The following is a 13,179-nucleotide window of genomic DNA, read 5'->3' as shown; positions in this document are numbered from 1 at the left end:
AGCCCCGGCCACCACCGTTCTCTGCTCCGCTTCCCTGAGCCTGGCCATGTGGATCCCTCGAAGGAGGAATCAGGCAGTGTTGGTCCTTCCGCGACTGCCTGGTTTCCCTCTGTGTCATCCCCTCCAGGTTCATCCATATTGTCACAAACAGCAGGATTTCCTTCCTCTTGAGTAGTACTCCATTGTCCATATGGACGGCATTTTGCTTGTCCGCTGGTCTGTTGATGGACATGGATGCCATCTCCACCTCCTGGCTATTGTGAACAAGCCACGGTGAGTGCACACCCTCACCTGGCAGCGCTCAGGACCCGGGCCTTTCTGGCCAGAACAAGAGGTCTGGCCCAGGTGGGGGCCACGAGGAGGAACCAGCTTTTAGACAGACAGACACAGGCAGCCCTCTGCAGATGTTCCAAGCCCCCTGGAGAGTGGGTCCAGCAGAGCCACCTGTGGGAAGGTGGTGTGTTGAGGAGGCTCTGTCCCACCAATGGCCAGCATGGCCTGAGGGTGTCTCGGCCTGTTTCGAGATATATTGTCTCCCCGTGGATGGCAGGTGACTACATGTGCAGACAGGACTGAAGGCATGAGTCTTCTGCCCATGGTCAAGTTGGACAATTTTTTATTTTCAGCTGTGCCATGGGGCTTAAAAAATCTATTTCCTTGACCAGGGATTGAACCTGGGGCACAGTAGTTAAAGTGCTGAGTCCTTACCATTAAATTTTCCCTTCAGGAAAATTCTCAGCCACCATCTCCTCCAACAGTGCTTCTCCTTATTCACTCCTCAGGGACAGGAGTCCAACACCCGTTTCATAAGCCTGCATGCTCTCCTTACCTCCTTTAGCTCCTGTTTCATATTCTTCACCTTGTCATTCTACTGCAGGCTGTGAGCTCTTCATATTATTGTCCAGTTCACCCACTTGCTCACTAGCTGTGTCTAATCTGATGTAAGATTCACTAAGTTTTTTTCTTAAAAAAATTATTATAATTACAATTTTCATGCATAGAAGTGCTCCTTGGTTCTTCTTCAAATCTGGGGACTTTGGGTAGTCTTTTGTCTAAATCTTCCGTTGTATATTTATTGTCTTGAGTTCATATATGACTTGTTTCAATCTATGTGATTCTACTGAATTAGAGACTAATTCAGGCCAAAAGCACATTTCTGTTTGCCTCTGTTGACCCCATGGGCACTGCCAGTCTGCTCATTTCAGCAAATTTTAAGGTCCTGGCTGAGACCCAGCCCGTCTCTTGGAGCTGCCAAGGTGGGGCCCTGGGAAGCAGTGCTGATACTCCATCTTAGTATCCTCTTCTGCGGAGAGGTGGGGGTGTGGCTGAGGGATTTCCTTTATTTACAGCCTTAAAAAAGCCAGCTTTACTCAGAGTCTGGCTGTGCAGAAGCGCTTTGACTTCAGAATGCTACTGTCCGTGGACGCTGTGACTTTCACAAGTCAGCATTTGCCCTGCAGGCGTGTACTCATCTGCCCTGGCGACGCTGGTATGTGCTCTGCCTGGTAGTATTTCTAATTCTCCTTCTCACACACAGGAAGGCGGCCTTTTATTTTGGAAAAAAAGCAGCTGGGAACTGAAACCTTCGCCTATTTATGGCTGGAAGCATGGGCGGGGCTGCTGTGCCCTGGTTGGGGCACGCACACCTGGACTTGGACACCTCACTGCCTGCTCAGCTGCCCTCCTACACTGGGGAGGGGGAGGCCTTGGGGCAAGTGCACAGACTCACCACTTCCCATAGGACATAAAATGGGTACTACCTGCTCTTCATTGTAAAAGAAAGGTGTTCTTATGCTAAGTAAATTGCACACAGTATGGAAAAAGCAGTGAGTCCCTCCCACCCCCACTCCCGGGACAGCCACATTTTCTGTTCTGACTTCTACACTTTCTAAGGAGGTACAGCTACACGCCAGTGCAGACATATCACACGTGTCTTTAAAAGTAAATCATGGTAGCACCTCTATACTTTGGTTTTTTAGCTTCTGTTTTCACCTAAAAATGTATCTTGAACTTGGTTCTCTATACCAGGAAAGAGAGATCCCCTGCTGGTCTTAGAGGCCGTGTGGGCCTCCATCCGGTGGATACACCACAGTTACTGGGCATTTTGGCTGCTCATTTTTATATTAGTTAATATAAAACTGGCAAAATGAATATATCTGTGCATATACATACTTTTATAGATATCTTTCTAGGTTACATTCTTATTTGGTGGAATAATTGGGTCAAAAAATAGAACTGTTTAAGTTGCTGATTGTTATGGATCCAAAGAAGTGCCTGGGAACCCCAACCCGCAATGTGTTCCCTCGCCAGCGGCGGGTCATCACCGAGCTTCCTAGTCTCTGACAGCTGAGGGTGACTCCACACACAAATGCACGCACATCACCAGTGCACACAGGTAACACCTGTGCATGCCTGAACATTTAGTTAAGAGACAGGTAGGTCCAGAGAGAGATGCTGAAGTATTATTTGCACGTGATAACAGGCCACTCGAGGGGAGTGCTCTAGGGCTGGGGTTTGGAGGCCTGTGACTGGCCACGTGCTGGCAGGCGTCGGGCATAGTAGTGGTGTGCTGACACGGTGCTTGTTTTCAGGTGTCCAGGGTACCGTGTGAGACCACACGGAGCCACCGTCTCTGTGGGTCCAGAGGCTCGGGTACTGGGACATCGCATGGTTCAGCCCAGTGAAGGGCTCAGGCTGAGCACCGCCTACATTCCTCGCGGCCAGGAGAGGCCCCCTAGTTCCTGACTGCGGAGCCCACGGCCATCTTGTCTCATCGTCACAAGCACTAACCCCCACGGGCCCCTGCGCCGGCTTGTTTGTGGCTGTCCTTGTCCCAGACCCCTCCCCGCGCCGTGCCATGCCCAGCGCAGGCAGTACTCACGGCTCCAGAGCGAGTAGGCGAGGCGGCAGTTCAGCCGGCGGTACAGCTGCTTGTTGACGGGCCAGAGGACCAGCGTGCAGAGCTGGATGGAGTTGATGACCAGCCCGCTCACCACGAAGACGAAGCCGATGAGGAGGTGCACGACGAACTGGGTCTTCAGGAAGGCGAGCAGGCCCATGGCCACAGCTCAGTAGCGAGTGCAGGGTCCTTCACTGAGAATCGCCGTCCTGCAAAGAGAGGGCAGCGGTCAGGAGGGCGCAGGAACCCCAGGGTGAGGGGCGGCGAGTGGAGAAGGGGTCCACAGTGGTCCTGCCAGAGCCCAGATCCGTGGCTCCCACAGCACCCTCAGGCCCTTCCCTCCTGAGAGTGTCGGATGGACATGTGGGGCAGAGGGGGAGCTGATACATGGTGCACACAGGCACCACACACACCACATACACACACCCCCCAAGTGCACACACCACATACACACCCCCCCCAAGTGCACACACCCCATGTATACACGCACCAATACCAGGTACACATTCCACATACACACACACACACCATGCACACACACACACCATGCACATACCACCTATATACACAACATGTATGTACACACACACTACGTACACACACCACATGCATACACGACATACACACCATGCACATACCACATGCACACACACCACATACACACCATGTACACACACATCACATACACACCATACACACATGTATACACACACCATGCACATACCACACACACACCACATATACACACACAATGCACACACACATGTATACACCCACACAGCACACACACATACCACACACCACATACACACACACCATGTACATACATGCCGTGCACACACACACACATGTACACACACATACCAAATACACACACACCATGTCACATATCACACACACACACACCTCACACACATACCATGCACTCAGCACATATACACACACCACATGTACACACACACCTACCATGTACATATACACATATGTACACACACAAACACCACATATACACACACCATGTACACACACACCACATACACACACACCACACATACCAAATACACACACACCATGTACACACACATACCACGTACACACCATGTATATACACACACCACATACACAAACACCATGCACACAAATACCATGTATACACCACATATACACACCACATATACACACCACACACACACACACACCAAATACACACACCATGTACACAAACATCACATACACACACCTCATACACGTAACATGCACACACCATATACACATACCACATACACACACACCATGCACACACCCTCATATATACAAGAAAGAAAAGACTAGAAAAATGCATACAAATATCAATAGCGATTGGCTTCCCAGGTGGCACTAGTGGGAAAGAACCCGCCTGCCAACACAGGAGATGTAAGAGACACAGGTTCAATCCCTGGGTCGGGAACCCGCTCCAGTTACTCTTGTCTGGAGAACTGCACGGACAGAGAAGCCTGGCAGGCTACCGTCCATGAGGCCACAAAGAGCTGGACGCAGCTGAGACGACTGAGTGCAGCTCAGCGCAGCATGTTATCTCTAGCTGAAGGCGTGATGGGTAATTTTTATTTTAGCATCTTATTTAAAAAATAAAAACTACACATGAAATCACTATAAAACATTCAACTAATGCCTTTTAACTCACAAGCTGTTGTGGACTTTTTTAGCTGAAAAGCCTTTGTTTTAGTCTAAGGCAGACAGGGTGACCCCCAGGGACCCAGTTAGCTTCTCCCTCCCTTCCCTTCAACACGTTTGGTTTCTTGGTTTCAGATGTGAAGCCAGAAGCTCACATTTTATGGCTGTACTTGTTCTGTGAGTGGCCCTGAAATCCTGCTGTGGACAGAAACAACAGAGCTGGGCACAGGACAGCCTGGCAGCCGCTGGCCGCCGCTCCAGTCCTCCAGAGAGGTGCCCACACTCTGGGGTGAGGGTGGAGCAGGCTCGGGAAGCCTCCAGGGTGGGCCATGCCAGGCTCTCCAGGGCACAAGCGGCCCCACTGCTGAGTGGGAGACCAGGCCACATGACTCTAGAAGGTGCCCTCCGTCTGCCCTTGGGTGCCAAGTGGCTGCATGGGGGTATGGGGGGGTGAAGTCTGCGGCCATGTGCGGGACGCTAGGAGGACAAGGAAGGAGCCGAGGCCGGACACCGCCTTCTCCATCAATGCCCCCTTCCCCGTCAACGCTCCCCCACTCCTGTGAGGACCTCTTGGCATTCAGGCACTGGATCAACCTTCCTTTTCTAAAGGTTCACATAGAGAGGCTCACACGGTATCCATCTATGGGCCCAGTCCGGCTGCCGTCCAGCCACTGGTGGGAGCACCATCTCCAGTTTCTCCGCTCACCTGTGCACCTGCTCACGGCGGCAGGTGTGCAGTCTCTGGCCCCACACTTTCCCTACAAGCCTCTGCGTGGACACAGCCCTCTGCTCGGGAATCCATTTAACACCTGCCAGTCCCAGTCCAGCCCCTGAATCTCTGGTCAAGGACGGCCATCCACAGAGGCCCTATGAGCCACACCTTTTTCTTGGACCGGCTGCTGCAAGTGCGCACCCCCGTCTGGAATGGCTGCCCACCCCTGCCCAGGATTCCTGGTTGCCGTTGACTGTCCCCCCTGCTGCTGGCCACTGGACTAGATTGTCAGTCTGTCCCCAGTGCCCGGATGTGGGCCAGACCTGTTCTAAGGAGCATTAGCAGTTGCAGTTCAGGCCCCCCACCTACCCACCCGCCATGAGAGCACACAGTGGCCACCATCTGTTTAGGCATCCCTGCCTCTTGCCCACCACCTCTGGGCCACCCGGGCCTGAATGCTTTAATAACACATCAGTCACAGATGCTAACTTGGGGGCCCTTCAATGACAGTGGGCTTACCAGCCCTGCCCCCTGCAGAAGAAACCCTGCTGCCCATTCAGCTCACACCCTCCCCAGCTCCCCCCAAGGCCTACAGACCAGCAAGGGGGAAAGCATCAACTCAGCAGCCCCCAAGGGCACTGGCTTGTGCCTACCCCTTGAAAATATTTTCAAAACTATATAATATCACAAGACTTCCCTGGTGATCCAGTGGTTAAGACTTCCTTCCAATGAAGGGGGTGCAGGTTCGATCCCTGATCAAGGAGTTAAGACCCCACATGACTTACGGTCGAAAAACCAAAACATAAGCCAGAAACAATGTTGTAACAAATTCAATAAAGACTTTAAAAATGCTCCACAGCAAAAATATTAAATAAAAAAAAAATATATCACCAGACAAATTATAAGTCAATTTCTACATTTTTAAACCCAAGTCTAAATATGCAAGGGGTATAAATTCTGGTATAGTGTGAAGTTTCACTTTTTAAATATACAGATCTGGACTTCCCTGGTGGTCCAGTGGTTAAGAATCCTCCTGCCAATGCAGGGGACTCAGGCTCGATCCCTGGTCCGGGAAGATCCCGCACGGCGTGGGACAACTAAGCCCACAGGCCACAACTACTGAAGCCTGTGGGCCTAGAGCCTGTGCTCCACGACAAGAGAAGCCCGCACGAAGAGAAGCTTGCACACCGCAACTAGCGCGGAGGCCCTGCTCGCCGCAAGCCCACACGCAGCAACAAAGACCCAGCTCAGCCAGATGAATAAATAAACAAATACACTTAAAGGAAAGCCTAAATATATAGAACTTCCTTAACTTACAACAGTATTACATCTCAATAAACCCACCATAAGTTGAAAATATCATTAAGTTGCTGCTGCTGCTGCTAAGTCACTTCAGTTGTGTCGGACTCTGTGCGACCCCATAGACGGCAGCCCACCAGGCTGCCCCATCCCTGGGATTCTCCAGACAAGAATACTGGAGTGGGTTGCCATTTCCTTCTCCAGTGCATGAAAGTGAAAAGGGAAAGTGAAGTTGCTTAGTCATGTCTGACTCTTAGCAATCCCGTGGACTGCAGCCTACCAGGCTTCCCCGTCCATGGATTTTCCAGGCAAGAGTACTGGAGTGGGTTGCCATTGCCTTCTCCGTCATTAAGTTGAAATATGTTTAATACACCTAACTTCCCAAACATCACAGCTGAGCCCCACCCACCTCAACATTCGCCTACAGTGGGCTAAATCACCTGACACAAAGCCTATTTTATAACAAAGTGCTGAATATTTCTTTTAATGTACTGAATACTGTACTAGAAGTAAAAAAACAGGACGGCATCTGGGTCCAGCACGGGTTGTTCACCCTCGTGATGGTGGGGCTGACGGGGCCGTGGCCACCCCTGTCCAGCATCAGAGAGAGGACTTGACCGCACGCCACCAGCCTGGGAGAAGGTTAAAATTCACAATCTGAAGTATGGTTTTCACCGAGTGTGTATTGGAAAGTCCAAAAATCATGATCTGAATCACCATAAGTCAGGGACATTTTTCTCTTAAGTGTAGACGGTGGGATCTAAATGCCGCCGTGACTTGATAGCCACCACCACCATCCATTTTCAAAATACAAAAACAGCAAGCTTTTCTTTAAAAGTCAAGAAATGCATTCCATTTTCTCCTTGATTTTGTATTTCCACTGTACCTCCTCTACAGAAGCTTATTAGAATATAATTTATTATGATTGAAAGTCTTCTACCAATCACATTAACCTAACATTATATAACAAAAATACATATGAATATTTAAATTTAATTTTTACATTTCATGTTTATGGGCTAAATTTAAAATTTTCTTCTGGAATATTTGATGAAAATGCACTCTGAAACAGTTCAGCCTATGTCTCCTTAGAATCTGGGCATTTGACTGACCGTAAAATACCATGATTGTATCTGAGAAATTTAACCCCGACGTAAGCATATTGTCGAATATCCCATCTGTAGTCCAGTTTCACCCACTGTCCCCAAACAACCTGTACCGCTTCTTTCCATCCAGGCCCTGGTTGAGGGGCGGCGTGGCGTTCGACCACACACTCCCCCTGTTCTCTGACCTAACACCCTTGCCCACCCGCTTGAGAGCCCAGGCCAGTGGTCCTGATGTCTACAGGACATCCCGCTACCGGATGTCTGGCTGTTCTCTCGTGACTGATTCAGGTCCAGAGTGTCGTTGGGGGCTTCTGGCTGCACCTGCTGGCACACTGCACCTTGTCCCGTCCCTGCCACCACGTGGTAAAGCTGGGGCCACTAGGAGTCTGCGGGTAGAAGTTCAGCTTGCTGGGCTGAGCCCACCATCTGAGGGCAGATGCTGAGTTAATATCCATCTCCAACCGCCTCTGACCCCACAGTTTCAGTCAACGCCTCCTCCTGCCTAGCTCTCATGTCATGGGCCCAGCTTGTTCTGATCCAGAACCGCCCCCTGTAATGGATGCTGTAGGGACCACGCCTGCCTATGTGATGTACTTAGCCTAATGACACAAACGAGATGCTTCAAAACCACAGCAATGCACAGCTCTTTCACTGAGGCTGGTACGTGCTTTTAGAAAACACACGGTATGTCCTGGAATAAAAGAATGCATGTAAGGCAGAGCTCATGAGGCATAACAGGCATCCACTCGTCCCCTAATGGCCCCAGAAAGAAAGAAAGTCGCTCAGTTGTGTCTGACTCTTTTTGACCCCATAGACTGCAGCCTACCAGGCTCCTCCATCCATGGGATTTTCCAGGCAAGAGTACTGGAGTGGGGTGCCATTTCCTTCTGCAGCAGATCTTCCTGACCAAGGTAACCACTGTTATTCCATAACGTTTTAAGATAAACAATAGTGGGAGGTGGGAGGGAGGTTCAAGAGAGAGGGGACATATGTATACCTATGGCCAAGTCACACTGATGTATGGCAGAGACCAACACAACATTGTAAAGCAATTATCCTCCAATTAAAAATAAAATATATTGGCACCTTTTCATTAATTCTCAGATGCTGTTGCTGAGCTGGAGAAGAAACCTGAGCCTAAGTCCTTCACTGGATAAGAGTTTAGATTGCTCCAGAAACCTGGCACCTACACAGCCCAGTCCTGAAGGGTTTGTGGTCCCGTACAAGCTGCTGGGACCCCACTTTCTCAGGGCAGGGGAGGGGCTGCATTCATGCTTCCCAACGGGGAGACACAGGGTGGTATTGCCCCTCACTCGGGAGAAGAGGCGCAGAGCAGAGGTGGCCAGGTGGGGAGGGGGCGGGGCCAGGGGCTCAGCGGGGCTGCGCTCACGTGGTTCCAGGGCAGGTGAATCCCAGACGGACGCTGACCCCGGCTGCCCAGGAGCCGCTGGAGCTCTGATACAGCGAGGAGGGCTGGGAGCCAAACCAGTCTCTCCTCCTAGCCCCTGCCCCGCCCCAGGCCCCTGGCTTACAAGCAGGCACCTTGTGGTTCTGACACCACCCCTCCAGGGTTGTCCCACTATTTTTGAGCCTGGGGTTCCCGTGGCCACGTTGCTCGGGGCTTAGGGTGGTGAGGGTGAGACCCAGAGCCAGGAGCACTGGGACCGGCTCACCACCGTGCCCAGAAGGGCCCAGCCCGCTGACCACTGGCCAGCCCTGACCTCGGCTCTCTCTTACGAGTGAACTGCATCCCCTCACAAGGCTGTGCTGGGGGCCTAACTGCCCCCAAGCACCCCAGCGAGTGGCTGTGTTTGGAAATATGGTCTCAACAAAGGCAGTCAAGTTAAGTGAGGTCACTAGGGCGGGTCCTAATCCAATCTGACTGGCATCCTTATAAGAAGGAGGACCACAAGAGGACATGGGGGAGGCAGCCTCCACACGCAGCTTCTCCCTTCATAGTCTCCAACACCCTGGCCTTGGCCTTCCAGCCTCCAGGATGGGAGAGTTGATGACTGCTGTTTAAGCCCCTGGCCTGTGGTGTGTGTCATGGTCCCCCCAGGAGAGGAACACATCCATGACAAACATTCAGGCCTCATTCTCAGATCCTGCAATGCCCATGCCCTGCTGCCCAGGAGGCCCAGCCTCACCCTGCTCACACCCCCTGCACCAGCCTCAGGTACCACCAGATGCTCGTCAGGCTGGTATTGGTCCCTTTGTCTCTCTTCCTCATGAACTAGCCTTCAGATTTTCCTCCCAGGCATATCCCCCCATCCCCCTCCCATCTTTACAACAAACCCTTCCCACAGAAACTGAAGTTGAAGTCCAGGGCCTGCTCTCTCCCACACCACCCAGACAGCTCCTCCGCTCTGTGCAGGGAGGTGAATGCCTCTCTGCGTGTGGATGACCACTTTTCTACTCACACACAGGGCCCACGTCAGCCCTCCAGCCTCTGCCAATGCAGTCTACTCAGACAGTTTGAAGAGCAGTGCCCAATAGGAAACTGCACCCCCAGCCTCAAACATCCAGTGCTGCCCCACGGGCAGGCATCTGGCTCTGTGTGGGGGCAGGAACTGGCCAGCACTGGGGGCACCACTTCAGCTGCCCTGCTGCCCCATTCCTGAAAGCCACCCTGGACCAACTACCCCTCGGAGCTGCGGTCAAAGGCTGGCAGCCTCATCCTGCCCTGCTGGGGCAGTCTGTCCTGAGCAGGGCTGACTCTAAGCACAGTGGTTAGTAAAGGGAAAAGACATTAAACACTCCAAAAGTGCCTCATTTTTGTGGTTCTAGATAGGAAGTCTGGATTACAGGATTAAAAAGAGCTGTTTAGTTATATGCAATCCAAATTCAAAGCCCACGATGAAAGGGAACCAAGGCTGTTACCTTCCCTTCTCCCTTCTTTCTCTTCCTCTGTCCCATCCACTCACTTACCATCTACCCACTCACTCCCTCACCCATCTATCCATTATCCATCCATTCACTCATCCCTTCACCCATCAGTCCACCCATCCATCCACCCACCCAGTCATCCACCCATCCACCTATCCATCTATCCACCATCCATCCATCCATCCAACATCCATCTACCCGTCCAGCCATCCACCCACCCATTCACCCATCCATCCACCTACTTATCCATCTACCAATCCATCCACCAACCACTCATCCATCCATCATCCATCCACCCATCCACTCATTCATCCATCCATCCACCCACTCATCCATCCACCCACCCATCTACCAATCCATCCACCCACCCACCCATCCACCCACCCATCTACCAATCCATCCACCCACCCACCCATCCACCCACCCATCTACCAATCCATCCACCCACCCACCACCCATCCCACCCACCCTGCCATCCATCCATCCATCCACCAACCCATCCCCCTACCTTGCAATCCACCTACACACTCATCCATCCATCATCCATCCACCCATCCACCCATCTAGCCATCTACCCATCCATCCACCTACCCACTCTGCCATCCACCCGTCCATCTACCCAGCCATCCACCTACCCAGCCATCCATCATCCATCCACCCACCCACCTATCCATCCATTCATCCACCCTACCATCCACCCACCCATCCATCCAGCCAGCCAGCCAGCCATCCATCCACCCTGCCATCCACCCACCCACCCATCCATCCATCCATCCATCAATCCATCCACCTACCCAGCCATCAGCCTACCCACTCATCCACCCATCCATCTACCCACCCTGCCATCCACCCATCCATCCATCTACCAAGCCATCCATCCATTCACCTGTTCATTGGTCCCACATTTGAGTGCCTATATGCACAGCAAGCAGAGCAGACCTGGTCTGCTATGAGGCTGCAGGGCAGAAAGGCCATGCTGGCTGACTGCATGGGGGGTGGGTTATGCTGGGGCAAGTCGTACATTTTTCTTTAGCATGTTGATAGTTCTGTTGTTTCCAGTCAGGAAATACTGGAGGGAAAAGTCTATGAACTGGACTGACTATTTGAAACAGAGGACAGTAGAGAGATATCATCTCAGATATTTTTAAGTTATCTTAAGATAATTTAGGTGGCAAATTGGCCAACTAATTTTATCTTAATTTGGCAAATAACCTCAGTGATTTACTGTTCTGAACACAACCAAAACCAAGAATAAACCCCATTTCTTTCTTTGCAGCTGGCCAGGATACCAGGGAGGCAGAACCCTCACTCACAACAGACGCCTTAGCTCCTGGATGGGCTCCTCCTCACTCTCGCTTTTAACACAGCTCGGACACACAGGACTGGGTGGTCTCCTGGCCCACAGCCAAACCGAAGTGCCAGATGAGAAAAGGAGGGGCAGGGGGCACTGGGGGCAGGCATCCTGCTGGCGGCAGCACAAGGGCAAAGGCAAGCCCGCGACCTGAGACAGCACACCTCGGAGGGCGCCCGGTGCTGGGCCAGCTCGCAGACCCAGCGGACCCATGGTGACATCACAGATGAGAACACAGCGCAGCAACGGTTGTCCACGGTGACCTGGCCCTGGCGCCAGGGGCCGAGCCGCGGCCACCAGGGCACCGAAGGCAGCTGGGGATCAGAGGGAGCACTTCCACAAGCCCAGCAAAAATTTCAGATTAGTCCTAGCTTTGAGATTTAAGGGGGCTGGTGTCAGTTCTTGGGTAAATTCACTTACAGGGACCACCTTATGTTTCAGTAACGCTGAGAAAGTCGACGTATTTCGTTGCTAATAATCATCTGCTGCTGGTCCGACCCTCATGAGGATATGAAATCATCAAGACACCTAAGAACTGAAAAGGAGGAGTGAGACCAGCAGTGTCTGAAGGTGGAAGGGGTATGCTGTGTAGACTCGAGAGAACCCACTGTAACCAAAGTGTTGCTGGAACCAATGAGTGGTTACGGTCACGCTGAAAGGAATAAAACCAATACAATGCCAGAAATCAATGTTCTACTGATAATAGTGTTCAATAACCTGCTATAACTGAAGTAATTAAGAGGCCCAGTACAGAAGTTTGTTTATTTCTGACTTAACAGATTTCAGGCCACTGGTCCCAGATGGTCATTTGGGACAATGGAGCAACCTAGGAAGCCATGCACTGAAGATACAGCCTGGCAGCTCCAACCCTGTGGTCATCCAGGCCCAGGGAGCCTGGCAGCTCCTCCCCACAAGGTCATCTGGGGCCCAGGCACTCTGGCAGCTCCACCCCTCAAGGTCATCTGGGTCCCAGGCAGCCTGGCAGCTCCACCCCCTGAGGTCATCTGGGGTCCAGGGAGCCTGGCAGCTCCACCCCCTGTGATCATCCAGGGCCTCGGCAGCCTGGCAGCTCCACCCCAGTGGTCATCTAGGGCTCAGGGAGCCTGGCAGCTCCGCCCACTGTCGTCATCCAGGGCCTAGGTAGCCTGGCAGCTCCGCCCACTGTGGTCATCTGGGGCCCAGGCTGTTGGGAGCTCTGCCATCTTCAATGCATGCCTGTCTGGGCTGCTCTGTGGTTCCTCTCTAGCAGAAAGGA

General features: G+C 52.1%; 1 protein-coding gene across 3 annotated transcripts in view; it reads right to left on the bottom strand.

The window, feature by feature from the left end:
• AGPAT3 (1-acylglycerol-3-phosphate O-acyltransferase 3) overlaps window positions 1–13,179 on the bottom strand; it is a 92,181-nt gene that overhangs the window by 18,657 nt on the left and 60,345 nt on the right. For all 3 annotated transcript variants that reach the window (XM_018051819.1, XM_018051810.1, XM_005675655.3), the window contains one exon: window positions 2,882–3,108. In XM_018051819.1, coding sequence (XP_017907308.1) covers window positions 2,882–3,059 — 178 coding nt within the window. In that variant the 5' untranslated portion in view covers window positions 3,060–3,108. The remainder of the gene's footprint in view (window positions 1–2,881; window positions 3,109–13,179) is intronic.

The sequence above is a fragment of the Capra hircus genome, chromosome 1 (genome assembly GCF_001704415.2).
Source record: "Capra hircus breed San Clemente chromosome 1, ASM170441v1, whole genome shotgun sequence".
Classification (NCBI taxonomy): Eukaryota; Metazoa; Chordata; class Mammalia; order Artiodactyla; family Bovidae; genus Capra; species Capra hircus.
The sequence above is the reverse complement of the archived record's forward strand: the minus strand, read 5'-3'. Positions and strand labels throughout refer to the sequence as shown.